The sequence below is a fragment of the Hemitrygon akajei genome, chromosome 6 (genome assembly GCF_048418815.1).
Source record: "Hemitrygon akajei chromosome 6, sHemAka1.3, whole genome shotgun sequence".
Classification (NCBI taxonomy): domain Eukaryota; kingdom Metazoa; phylum Chordata; class Chondrichthyes; order Myliobatiformes; family Dasyatidae; genus Hemitrygon; species Hemitrygon akajei.
The window spans coordinates 36,420,377-36,432,849 of record NC_133129.1 but is presented as its reverse complement, the minus strand read 5'-3'; the positions used below and the strand labels follow the sequence as shown (position 1 = coordinate 36,432,849).

Below are 12,473 nucleotides of genomic sequence, written 5' to 3'. Positions count from 1 at the left end.
ATTTTATTCTCACAAATCAATGAATATGTTGTAAGAAAAAGATCACTCCCTACTTGTATATAATTCTTTCCTTTTGCTTGTTTTTTCTTTCATCTCTTTTCTATAAGTGTATACCTCAGATAAATACTTTGTGGAGATTTGCGATATATATGATTATATCATATATATGTACAATGTCTGAAATACATCTTATGGAAATGTTTGTTTGATGATGAACTTCAATAAAAAATAAATTACAAAAAGAAAAAATGGCAATATAGTGTACTTTCAAGTACTAGTGGTGTGCAATTTGGAGGGAAACATGCATGTGGTTGTGGTTCTATTCACACGAAAACCCCAGTGGAGATCACAGGTCAAAGGGATGCTCCTGTGTGAGTAACTGGAGTGTGCTTTGTACATACTTCAGCCTCCTTGTGTGCTGGTGGTGGAGAGAGTGCATGTATGTTGAGGATGGTAATTAGGGTACTAATTGAGCTGCTCACATGGTCCTGAACTGTGTTGATAATTGATTCAGAAAATCATGTCAATAGTATAATGATTGCAAAGATGTACATTTATTAAAATGACTGCCCGTCAATTGAAACAGAAATTTCTTTACTTTTCACCTAAAACACAATGCTCTTTTAATATTGGCTTGATCCTCGTTCAGTCGAAGAGTCCCCAGCTGCAACAAAAGTAAGACTTAATTTTTGCCGATCGATTTTATGGCTGGGATTTAGATTTGTGCCTGACCAACAACAGGCCTAAAGGGAATTTATGGACCCAAAGCTTCTGCCAACTAATCTCTCTGAAAGAGGTAATAAAAGTAATTCTAGTGATTAAATATAACACTTACCCTCTAATAATATCTGGATTGACAGCAGCTCCTTTTCTATCAATGAAATACACGTCCATAAAGGTTCTTAAGAAAGAAAGACATAAATTTACACAGTGCCTTTCCTCACTGGTAAACATTGTTTAGTGTTGACAGGCTTTGAAGTTGATCACTATTATATAATGCTTGAAGAACAGAAACCATTGGATATGCATCAAGTCCTACAAACATCAATTTGACCATAGAATCTGATTTAGCGAGTTCAATACTGGTGTATTTTTTTTTTTTTTTGGGATATTAAGTTTTATTCTGGATGTATGTAGCTGTTCCTCAAAATAACATTATGGGATCTTTTATATCTAACAAAGAGAGCAGGCAGAGCTTAACCGCTCAGCTAATCGACAGCATCCCCAGGAAGAGAGCATTCCATCAGTACCATGCTAAAGTGTCCATAAGACCACAAGGCAGAGGAACAGAATTAGGCCATTCAGCCCATCAAGTCTACTCCACCATTTCAGCATTGCTGATTTATTATCCCATTTAAACCCATTCTCCCACCTTCGCTCTGTAACCTTTGATGCCCTGATTACTCAAGAACCTGTCAACTTCCAATTTAAATATACTCAGTGACCTGGTATCCACAGCCAGCGTAGCAATGAATTCCATAGATTCACCACCTTCCAGCTAAAGAAAGTTTTCCTCATTTCTGTTCTAAATGGACATCCTTCAAATCTGATGCTGTGCCATCTGTTCCTAGACTTGCCCACTATAGGAAACATCTTCTCCATATTCTCTATATCTAGGCCTTCAATATTCAATAGGTTCCAGTGAGATCCCCCTCATTCTTCTAAACTCCAGTAAGTACAATCCCAGAGCCATCAAATGCTCCTCTTATGTTAACCTTTTCATTCTCAGAATCATCCCCATGAACCTCCTCTGGATCCTCTCCAATTCCATAAGAACATAAGAACTAGGAGCAGGAGTAGGCCATCCGGCCCATCGAGCCTGCCCTACCATTCAGTAAGATCATGGCTGATTTGTCGGTAAACTCAGCTCCATCTACCTTCCTTTTCCCCATAACCCTTAATTCCCTACTATGTAAAAATCTATCTAACTGTATCTTAAATATATTTAGTGAAGAAGCCTCATCTGCTTCCCTGGGCAGAGAATTCAGAAATTTACCACTCTCTGAGAAAAACAGTTTCTCCTCATCTCAGTCCTAAATCTTCTCCCTTGAATCTTGAGGCAATGTCCCCTAGTTCTAGTCTCACCTACCAATGGAAACAACTTTCCTACTTCTATCTTATCTATCCCTTTCAAAATTTTGTATGATTATATAAGATCCCCCTCATTCTTCTGAATTCCAGAGAGTATAGTCCCAGGCGACTCAATCTCTCCTCATAAGTTAACCCCTTCATCTTTGGAATCAACCTGGTGAACCTCCTCTGCACTGCCTCCAAAGCCAGTATATCCTTCCTCAAGTATGGAGACCAGAACTGCACACAGTACTCCAGGACATACCAGCACATATTTTTCTTAGATAAGGGGCCCTAAACTGCTCAAAATATTCCATATGCATTCTGGCCAGTGCCTTATAAAGCCTCAGCATTACATCCTTGCTCTTATATTCTAGTCACCTCAAAATGAATGTTAACATTGCACTTGCCTTCTTTACCAACAGCTCGACCTGCAAGTTAACTTGTGGGGAGTGCTGCACAAGGACTCCCAAGTCCGTTTGCATCTGTGATTTTTCAATTTTCTCCCCATTTAGAAAATAATCTACTTACTCTTTCTACCAATGTCCCTGCCCATACATTTCCCTGTACTATATTCTACCTGCCATTTTCTTGTCCATCTCTCAATCTGTCTAAGCCCACCTGCAGACTCCCTGCTTCCTCAACACTCCTCCCCCTCCACCTACAGTACTGTGCAGAAGCCTTAGACACATATATATAGCTCGGGTACCTAAGATTTTGCACAGTACTGTGTCTGTCAACGTGGACCGGAGAGCAAGTTTGTAAAACTGGCTGGAGCAAAAAATGTTGGGAATGGTGGGGGTGGAGTGCTGCAGAACCGGTGTGGGATAGTGGCTGAGAAGTGGGACAGGAAGCAAAGAAGGAGTGCTGGGGCTGGGTGGCATGAGTGCAGACACAACCAGCCCTGAAACACCAGGCAAGATCATTTGATTCCAACCAATTGGTTTATTGATCATTATAGAATGTCTCTCTGGTGCTTCCTTTACCCTTCCCTCTCTTTTCCCCTTTTCTCAACCACGATTCTCCTCTCCCTGCCACCTTCCCACTCTCAGTACACAATAGAGACCCATACCAGAATAAGGTTTATCATCACTCATATATGTCATGAAAATTGCTTTGTTTTTACAGCAGCAGCAGTACAGTGCAATGCAAAATTACTACAGGACTGTGCAAAAGTCTTAGGCACCCTAGCTATATATATGGGCCTAAAACTTTGCACCATCTGCAAACCTCGCCATAAAGCCATGAATTCCATCATCCAGATCATTGACATAGAAATGTGCAGAGAAGCAGTCCAAATACCAGCCTCTGCAGGACACATCTAGTCACCAGAAGTAACCAGAATATGCGTTCTTTATAAACACGAGAAAGCCTGCAGATGCTGGAAATCCAAAGCAACACACACAAAATGTTGGAGGATCTCACTAAGTCAGGCAGTATCTATGGAAATGAACAAACAGTTCAACATTTCGGGCTGAGTCAAGCAATCTTCTATCCATGCTAGTATCATCGCTTTAATAGTATGGGTTGTTTTCTTGCTAAGCAGCCTCATGTGCAACACCTTGTCAAAGACCTCCTGAAAATACAAGCAAATAGCATCCACTGACACGCCTTTGTCTATCCTGCCTGTTATTTCCTCAAAGAATTCCAACAAATTAGTCAGGCAAGATTCCCCACTAAGGAAACTATGCTGACTTTGGCCTATTTTATCATGTACCTCAAAGTGCCCCAAAATCTCATCCTTAATAATGAACTCCAACATCTCCTCGACCATTGAAGTCAGGCTAACTGCCTGTCCTTCAATACAATGTGCATCCTTGCAACTAGGATCTTCTTTCAGCCGCGACTCAGCGATGCCCACAACGTCATGCCTGCTAATTTCTAACTGCGCCGTAAGACCATCTACTTTATTCTGTATACTGCATGCATTCAAATATAACACCTTCAGTCCTGTATTCATCATCCTTCTCGATTTTGCCTCCATGTCACACTCCAGCTCTCTCACTGACTGCAATTTTGCCCTATCTTCTGCCTGTCCTTCCTCACAGTCTCACTAGACACTGTATACCATCTGCCCCATCTTCAGTCCTATCACTCCACAAAGATATTGCCCCCCCCCCACCCCTCAGGTTCAGGTGTAACCAAACGTTTTTGTACATCTCTCTCCAGAAGTGATCCAAATGATCCAGAAATCTGAAACCTTGCCCCCTGCACCAGATCCTCAACCACTTATTCATCAGTACTACCATCCTATTCTTGCCCTGACAAGCATGTGTTAATATCTTGGAGGTCCTGCTCTAGGCCTCTTCCCAATCTCCCTATATTCACTAAGTAGGACCTCTTCCCCCTTTTTTAACCCATGTCATTGATGCCAATATACACCATGAGCTTTTGGGAATATTCTGCATCCATTCTGAGACAACCTTGACCTTAGCACCTGGGAGGCAACTCACCATCCTGGTATCTTTTTTCACTGCCACAGGATCTCCTGTCCATTCTCCTAGTTATCGAGTCTGTTATCACTATTGCACTTCCTGACCTTACCCTTCCCTGCTGAGCCTCAGAGCCGTTGACAATGCCACAGGCCCGGCTGGTGTTGCTGTGCCCTGATAGATCATTCTCCACCCAGCAGTATCCAAAGGGTACTTGTTGCTGAGGGGAATTCTGACAAGCACTAACTGCTTACTCCCCTTACTTGTCCCGGTGGTCTCCCATCTTACTATCTGAAGTTTGCACTCTGGCTGTGACAACCTCACTAAAAGTTCTCATCTATGAGGTTCTCAGCCTCTTGGATGGGCGTGTGTACATCCAGCTCCAGCAACAGGAACGCAGCAGGTCAGGCAGCATCTATTGGAAGAAGCATATTTGACATTTTGGGCCGAGACCCTTCATCAGGACTAACTGAAAGAAGGGATAGTAAGAGATTTGAAAGTGGGAGGGGGTGGGGGGAGATCCGAAATGAGAGGAGAGGACAGGAGGGGGAGGGATGAAGCTAAGAGCTGGAAAGTTGATTGGCAAAAGGGATGCAGAGCTGGAGAAGGGGGAGGATCATGGGATGGGAGGCCTAGTGAGAAAGAAAGAGGGAGGGGAGCACCAGAGGAAGATGGAGAGCAGGCAAACCCAGTTCCTTGACCTTGTCAGTCAGGCGCTGAAGTTGGGTGCACTTCCTACAGATGTAGTCATCAGGGAAACCGTTGGGTACCTAACAATCCCGTATCTTACAGGAGAAGCATTTCACTGCCTTAACTACCATCCTGCTTACACTTGCTATACCTTTGACTCTAACTTAAGCTTAAGTTCTACAATCAAGTAACTGACTCCAAAAGAATGAGCACCTTTACCCTACGCCTGCTCTCGCTAAAGCCTGCTGAGCCAAAGCCTGGCCACTCTAACACTAGCCCACTCCCACAATGGCCACTCCACTTACAGCTCCTTTCTTTCTGTTGGCTCTCGTCACTCCCGAGAAGACTTATGGTTTTTAAATGGCCCATGCCCTGCAAGATGTTGCTCACTCACTCACACAGTGATTCACTCCCGGAATGTCAACCCAGATTACATGACCCAGTGTCATGGGAGTTGAACCCAAAATCCTCTGAACCAGACGCATGTCTTCTAACCACTGCGCCACAGCTGAAACAGATCAAGGTAAGTAAAGGTTATGTTAGCAAAAATGAAGAAGGGCCCAGGACACATGCCCACCTGCACTGACACAAAGCAGATACACTGAAATCTGCTTAATCAAATAAACATCTCCCTTCTGTTAAAATTTGAAGAATAAATGTTGTCATATCTCTCAAAAAGCAGGAAGTATGTTTCAGTTTACTAGAGTTTTAAGCATGAGGGATAGTCTTTCAGCACATTTGATAATACTGTAACGTGACTCGTGAAAATCTTCACTAACCTGAAAATCGCTAGGATTAGTTATCATGCCGTGAATCGTGCCTTGCCTGAAGCACATGACACGCCAATCAATGAGCATGCAGTAACTTCAGTGTGACACCAAAAAAATCCCTGAAACTGTAAGCAATGACCCAGACAGACCCATTTTTGTATAACTAATGTAAACACGCTGCAATCTCGCCATGATAATGTAATTTTATTCTGCTGTGGTTTGCAGGGAAGATGATAATGACTTCCATGTCACATTAGGTGGTTAGATGATGTTCCTCTATTAAAAATGACTTGGGCAATGAGGCTATAGCATTACAAATAGGCTGCTCATGAAGTGTGACAATATAGCTGGGATAAGTAGTCAGGCTAACTATAACTAGAAATGGCATAAGCCAGGCACATATAGGGTAAGGACACAGGGGCTGCAGTTAGAAACATAGAAAACCTACAGCACAATACAAGCCAAAGCTGTGCTGAACATGTCCTTACTTTAAAAATTACCTAGGGTCACCTATAGCCCTCTATTTTTCTAAGCTCCATGTACCTATCCAGGAGTCTCTTAAAAGACACTATCATATCCGCCTCCACCACTGTCGCTGGCAGCCCATTTCACACATTCACCACTCTCTGCATAAAAAACTTACCCCTGACATCTCTTCTGTACCTACTTCCAAGAACCTTAAAACTGTGCCCTATCATGCTAGCTATTTCAGCCCAGGGAAAAAGCCTCTGGCTATCCACACAATCAATGCCCCTCATCATCTTATACACCTCTACTAGGTCACCTCTCATCCTCTGTCGCTCCATCGTTAATGAATACCATCTCAAAGAAGGGAAAAATAAAGCTGCCTTGGGTTATCGTGGAAACATATGTCATAGAATGATGAAGGTACCTCCATTAGGTGCATGATTGGAGATATTTTGATGACTCCCACTTCCCAGTTCTCTAGAAACGTGAAAAATTCTGTCACTAAGAGCTCAGTCTACCATTGGTGTAAAGATGTCAGTTTGACATTTGAGAGTGGAGGCATATAACAGGAGGAATAAGGAGACCAGTCCGGGTGGGGGGGTTGGGGGACTGAATAGAAAGGTCTGTCTGAAAACTATGGTGGAGAGGTCAATCATAGGTGGAAGTGAGCAGGCTGGTCTGAGTGCTGGAATGAGGCATCGTTCAGATGGGAGGAATGGTGTAGCTAGTCTGTCAGTGACAATGGTGAGACTGGTTTGACACCAGGAGTTGAGAGGTCAGTCCATCAGTGGGTGTGGAAAGGGCAGATTCATTGCTGCAGATGTTCGTCATACAGCAGAAGGGAGATCAGTTCATCATTCAAAATGGAGACACCAGTCCAATTATCAGAGTGGAGGGACCAGCCCAGTGGTCAGAGTAGAGGGACCAGCCCAGTGGTCAGAGTAGAGGAACCAGCCCAGTGGTCAGAATAGAGGGACCAGCCCAGTGGTCAGAGTAGAGGGACCAGCCCAGTGGTCAGAGTAGAGGAACCAGCCCAGTGGTCAGAGTAGAGGAACCAGTCCAGTGGTCAGAATAGAGGGACCAGCCCAGTGGTCAGAGTAGAGGAACCAGCTCAGTGGTCAGAGTAGAGGAACCAGCCCAGTGGTCAGAGTAGAGGGACCAGTCCAGTGGTCAGAGTAGAGGGACCCATCTAGTGGTCAGAGTAGAGGGACCAGTCCAGTGGTCAGAGTAGAGGGACCCATCTAGTGGTCAAAGTGAAGCGTCCAGTCCAAGGTCCAAGAGGGAAGGTCGGTCTAGCAGTGTCTAGGTGGGGACTGAGATGAGCTGAATGTAATCCCATCTACAGTGTTGCTCATTCTTGGGGTTTCTGCTGGTCCTAATCAGGTGAGGATCAGATTGCCTGCTGTTGATGATTATCAATATCTGATTAGCCATGTTGGTCTCCTGCTTGTACCTGCCAGCAATGTGTTTCTTGTGCAAAGCTCCAGACCGCCTGATCTTTGCAACTTTTCTAACAAAGAACAAGCAAGCCCTTCCAGAAAGTCTATGGGCTCTATTTCTGGCATTGCTTTTGGTCAAGCATTTAAGGTACTTTGCATCTTTTGTGGCAATGCATGTTAATGTAATTAAACAGATATGATTAAAACGGAGGAGATAAAGTAGGGGGCCACTACTTATGCTCAGAAGGAAATTTCACAAATGTTTTAGTGGCATAGACAAAGAGCTGCAGTATGTGGATTGAAAAAGACTTAACTAACATAAGAATAAACATTTAAGAAAGGAAAGAGTTCAAATCAGAATCACATTTTTTATCACTGACATACAGTACTGTGCAAAAGTCTTGGACATATATATAGCTAGCGTGCCTAAGACTTTTGCACAGTACTATAGTAATTCCATGGATTTCACTGTACTGCTGCCACAAAAAGAACAAATTTCATCACATATGTGAGTGATGATACACTTTATTCTGAAATGGTCTCTACTGCGTATGGCGCAGGGAGAGGGGAATTGTGGTTGGGAAATGGGGAAGGGAGAGGGGCGGGAGCAGGAAGCACCAGAGAGACTTTCTGTAATGATCAATAAACCAATTGTTTGGAATCAATTTACCTTGTCTGGTGTCTCAGGACTGGGTGTGTCTGTACCTGTGCCACCCAACCCCTGGCACTCCTCTGCCACCTGTCCCACACCCCTCCCATGGCACTCCATCCTTGCTATTCCCAACATCCTTTACTCCCACCATAGTTACAAACTCGCTCTCCATTCCACATTGACAAATACAGTACTGTGCAAAAGTCTGTGCACCCTATTTATATATATGTGCCTAAGACTTTTGCACAGTACTGTACGTCATGAAATATTTCACTGAGTAATGAGATTAACACATAATTTGTGTTAACATTTCTGTTGATTTATACTTATCATATTTGCAATATACTGTCTGCTGCTGTAAATCGTTAACTTGCATGGCATTTGTGCCCTATGTATGTGGGACACATGTGTCCCTCGGGGCTGTGTACTAAGTCCCCTCCTTTACTCTCTGTATACTCATGACTGTGTCGCCACCCACAGCTCTAATCTGCTAATTAAATCTGCTGACGACTCTACACTGATTGGCCTAATCTCAAATAATAATGAGGCAGTCTACAGAGAAGAAGTCATCACCCTGACACAGTGGTGTCAAGAAATCAATCTCTCCCTCAATGTCACAAAAGCTGGAGGAATGTGGACAGGCTAGCCCCTATTGACATCGATGGATCTGGGGTTGAGAGGGTGAACAGCTTTAAATTTCTTGGCATAAACATCACTGAGGATCTCACCTGGTCTGTATATACTGACTGTGTGGTGAAAAAGGCATAACAGTGCCTCTGTCACCTCAGATGGCTGAAGAAGTTTGGCATGGGTCCCTATATCCTAAGAACTTTTTATAAGGGCACATTTGAGAGCATCCTGACTGGCTGCATCACTGCCTGGTATGGGAACTGTACTTTTCTCAATCGCAGGACTCTGCAGAGAGTGGTGCAGACAGCCCAGCGCACCTGTAGATGTGAACTTCACACTATTCAGGACATTTACAAAGACAGGTGTGTAAAAAGGGCCCGAAGGATCATTGGGGACCCAAGTCACCCCAACCACAAACTATTCCAGCTGCTACCATCTGGGAAACGGTACTGCCACATAAAAGCCAGGACCACAGGCTCCGGGACAGCATCTTCCACCTGGCCGTTAGACTGCTTAATTCATGCTGATGCAACTGTACTTCTATGTTATATTGACTGTCCTATTGCACATAATATTTATTATAAATTATAAATCGCACATTGCACATTTAGACTGAGACATAACGTAAAGATTTTTATTCCTCATGTATATGAAGGATGTATGTAATAAAGTCAATTCAATTCAATTCAATGCTACTGTATAAACTTGAACCTACCATGCTTAATGTGGGCAAATAGGATTAGTGCAGATGAGTAAAAGAGGTCAACATAGACATGATGGGCCAAAAGGTCAATTTCTGTGTAGTACAACTCTATGATACTATGACTCTGATTCTAACCACCATTACTAGTTGACAAATTAACTAGAAATATGATTAAAATGTAACTGCATCTGGGTCCGTTTTTTTTCTAGACTAACAGGGCAATGATCCAGATGAAATGGAAGCAAGTAAATTGCTCTTCCTTCGCTTTTATTTTGCTACATATTCCCCTGTTTCCAGGACAATGCTGCCTACATAGTCTGGGTACAGATGGTTACTGGGGCATAATCCAGTGCTGGTTCAATTTGTGTGTCTTTTTACTATTTATTTAACTTCTGGGATGTTAGGAGTTGCCAAGATTGGGAATGAAGATACAAGTCTGAAGGTGGTTCTGGTGAGAGTTCTACTTGAAACGCTACCTCTCTTCTTGTGATTTTACCACAGTGATGCCAGGATTTAAACCCAATGCCATAGAAAGGTGAGTGATATATTTCCAAGTCAGGATAAGTTGTGACCTGAAAGGGAACCTGCAGACAGTATTATTCCCATCTGACTCTTCCTCTTGTCCTTTTTATTGGTTGAGGTGTGGGTTTGGGAGATACTGTTAACCTATCAGGATTGTCCTAATCTCCAGTAACAGATAAGTAATCTCCAAGACACTTGCAATCAACTAAAGATAGAAGTCATGGACACATGGAAGATTGTACTTGTCTTTTAAATTAATTTTCTCTAATTAATTACAAAAATACACCAACCATTCATTGGGTATATTTAAAGTATAGGTTCTTGATTAGTCAGGGCATCAAAGGTTATTGGGGAGAAGGCAAGAGAATGGGATTGAGAGAGATAATAAATCAGCATGATGGAATGGTGGAGATGACTCGATGGGCTGAATGGCCTAATTCTGCTCCTATGTCTCATCAACAATGGGGAAAATGGCAGTTTAAATAATAGTCAATATTCAGTCAATTAGGCAATAAAGAATTGATTAGTTTTCCAACGTGTTTGGGAGGGCAGCCTGCTCTAATAATGGGTGAGCTTGTCAACCAGTAGCAGTGGTGAGTGGGGTGAGCCATGTCTAACTGGTGCTATCAAATGGAATGAACCCAAAAAGCTTCTGTGTTTATTCAGTTGGACCATGAGCAGACGCAGGATTACTGGGAGGCGATTGTTACTACACTGTGCTAGGGAAATGATTGTTAAGAGATTCAGTAGGTGTAAACCACCTTAGTTTACATAAAGCGTATCGTACAGTAGAAGGGTGTGGGGGAAGACGTTTAATGTGTCAGGATGATATAGTTTTGCACATGACCTCTATCATTATGTGTAAGCTGCTAGCTGTCTTCTACAGCAGGCAACGGAAAGACCAAAGCTATACTTTTTATTATTATTGGCAATACGAAACCCATTATTTGGGATGCTGCCAATTTCTATCTGGATGGGGCTTGCACTGATCTAGTGCTATATTTTAGAACTCTGTGGGAATTCTAAATGCTCATTTATATGGAATATATGTTGCTGAGCCCTCTTCAGGTTAACATCAGAAAAACCTTCAACAGAGACGCGTGTATTGTCTTTTCAGGAGGGAAATGGACCACACCTCATAGTATATTGTTTTCATTTTTCGGGAGCTATCTGGAAGTTGGACAAAGGAACGTTGGCGTCATTATTCCACAAAAGTACTCAGTTTTTATACCTTCCCCCAATTCTGTGTAAGGAATTCAGCCTGACATGGCATCAATGCAGCATTTGACAGGATACTGGTACTGTTTCATATTTAGATTGTCAAGCACAATAAATATTTAAATTCTACACATTTTGAATTAATTCAGAACTATGTAGCAGAGAGTTCCTCAGTATGATCGATGTTTCTGCAGAAACAGGACGGCAGAAGCCCTCAGGAAATTCCTGGCGCCAAAGTCTAAAGTTCTAATAAAATGCAAATGCCTAACTTGTTCATGCCAATATTCGTAAAGAAGAGGCATATCCCAAACTCAACTAATTCAGACTGGCTCTAATTCCCAAACCAAATCGATGCAGACTTTTTGTTCTCACAGGAGAGAAAACAAAAACATTCTTGCTGTCTTTTGTATTTTCTTTCCGACAATTTGCTCACCTTTTTAAGTTACTGGTCTTGATTGCTGGTGAAACTTTTGATACAATCACGTTGGTTCCAGGCACAGTGGCTTTTAAAATGCTACAATAGAGACAAGCATTGTTCAGATCTACTTAGAAAATGCTCGCAATGTAATAAAATAGGTTATATTTTGTGATTTTATAATGAGAACTAGAAGGTAACATTAAACTGCAAAGAAGCATGTACATGGTTAGGTTTACTGAGTCAAAGCAGTTGCAACAAACTTTTCAAACAAAGAGAAGTACTTATAAGAACAAATATAAGAAATAGAAGTAGGGGTAAGCCATTTGCCCTCCTCCATTAGTCAATAAGGTCAAGGCTGAACCTTTCCTTTGAGTCAATTTTCTTTTCCCCAGTCCTGTAAACTCTTGATTCGCCTGATCTTCAGATATGTTTCAACCCCTGAATGAATGAGAAACTGGCTT

General features: G+C 42.5%; 1 protein-coding gene across 13 annotated transcripts in view; it reads right to left on the bottom strand.

The window, feature by feature from the left end:
* The window catches only part of LOC140728956 (cadherin-related family member 2-like), a 134,600-nt gene that overhangs the window by 17,616 nt on the left and 104,511 nt on the right, over positions 1–12,473 (bottom strand). For 11 of the 13 annotated variants that reach the window (XR_012099222.1, XR_012099221.1, XM_073048095.1 and 8 more), the window contains 2 exons: positions 12,028–12,108; positions 836–901 (listed from right to left, as the gene is read on the bottom strand). Coding sequence is in view for 11 of the 13 variants with exons in the window: in XM_073048095.1 (XP_072904196.1) it covers positions 836–901; positions 12,028–12,108 (147 nt within the window). In the remaining 2 variants the exon portion in view is untranslated. Of the gene's footprint in view, positions 1–835; positions 902–5,550; positions 5,701–12,027; positions 12,109–12,473 lie in introns of those variants that run through there. The other 2 variants (XM_073048106.1, XM_073048096.1) reach the window with 2 other exon arrangements.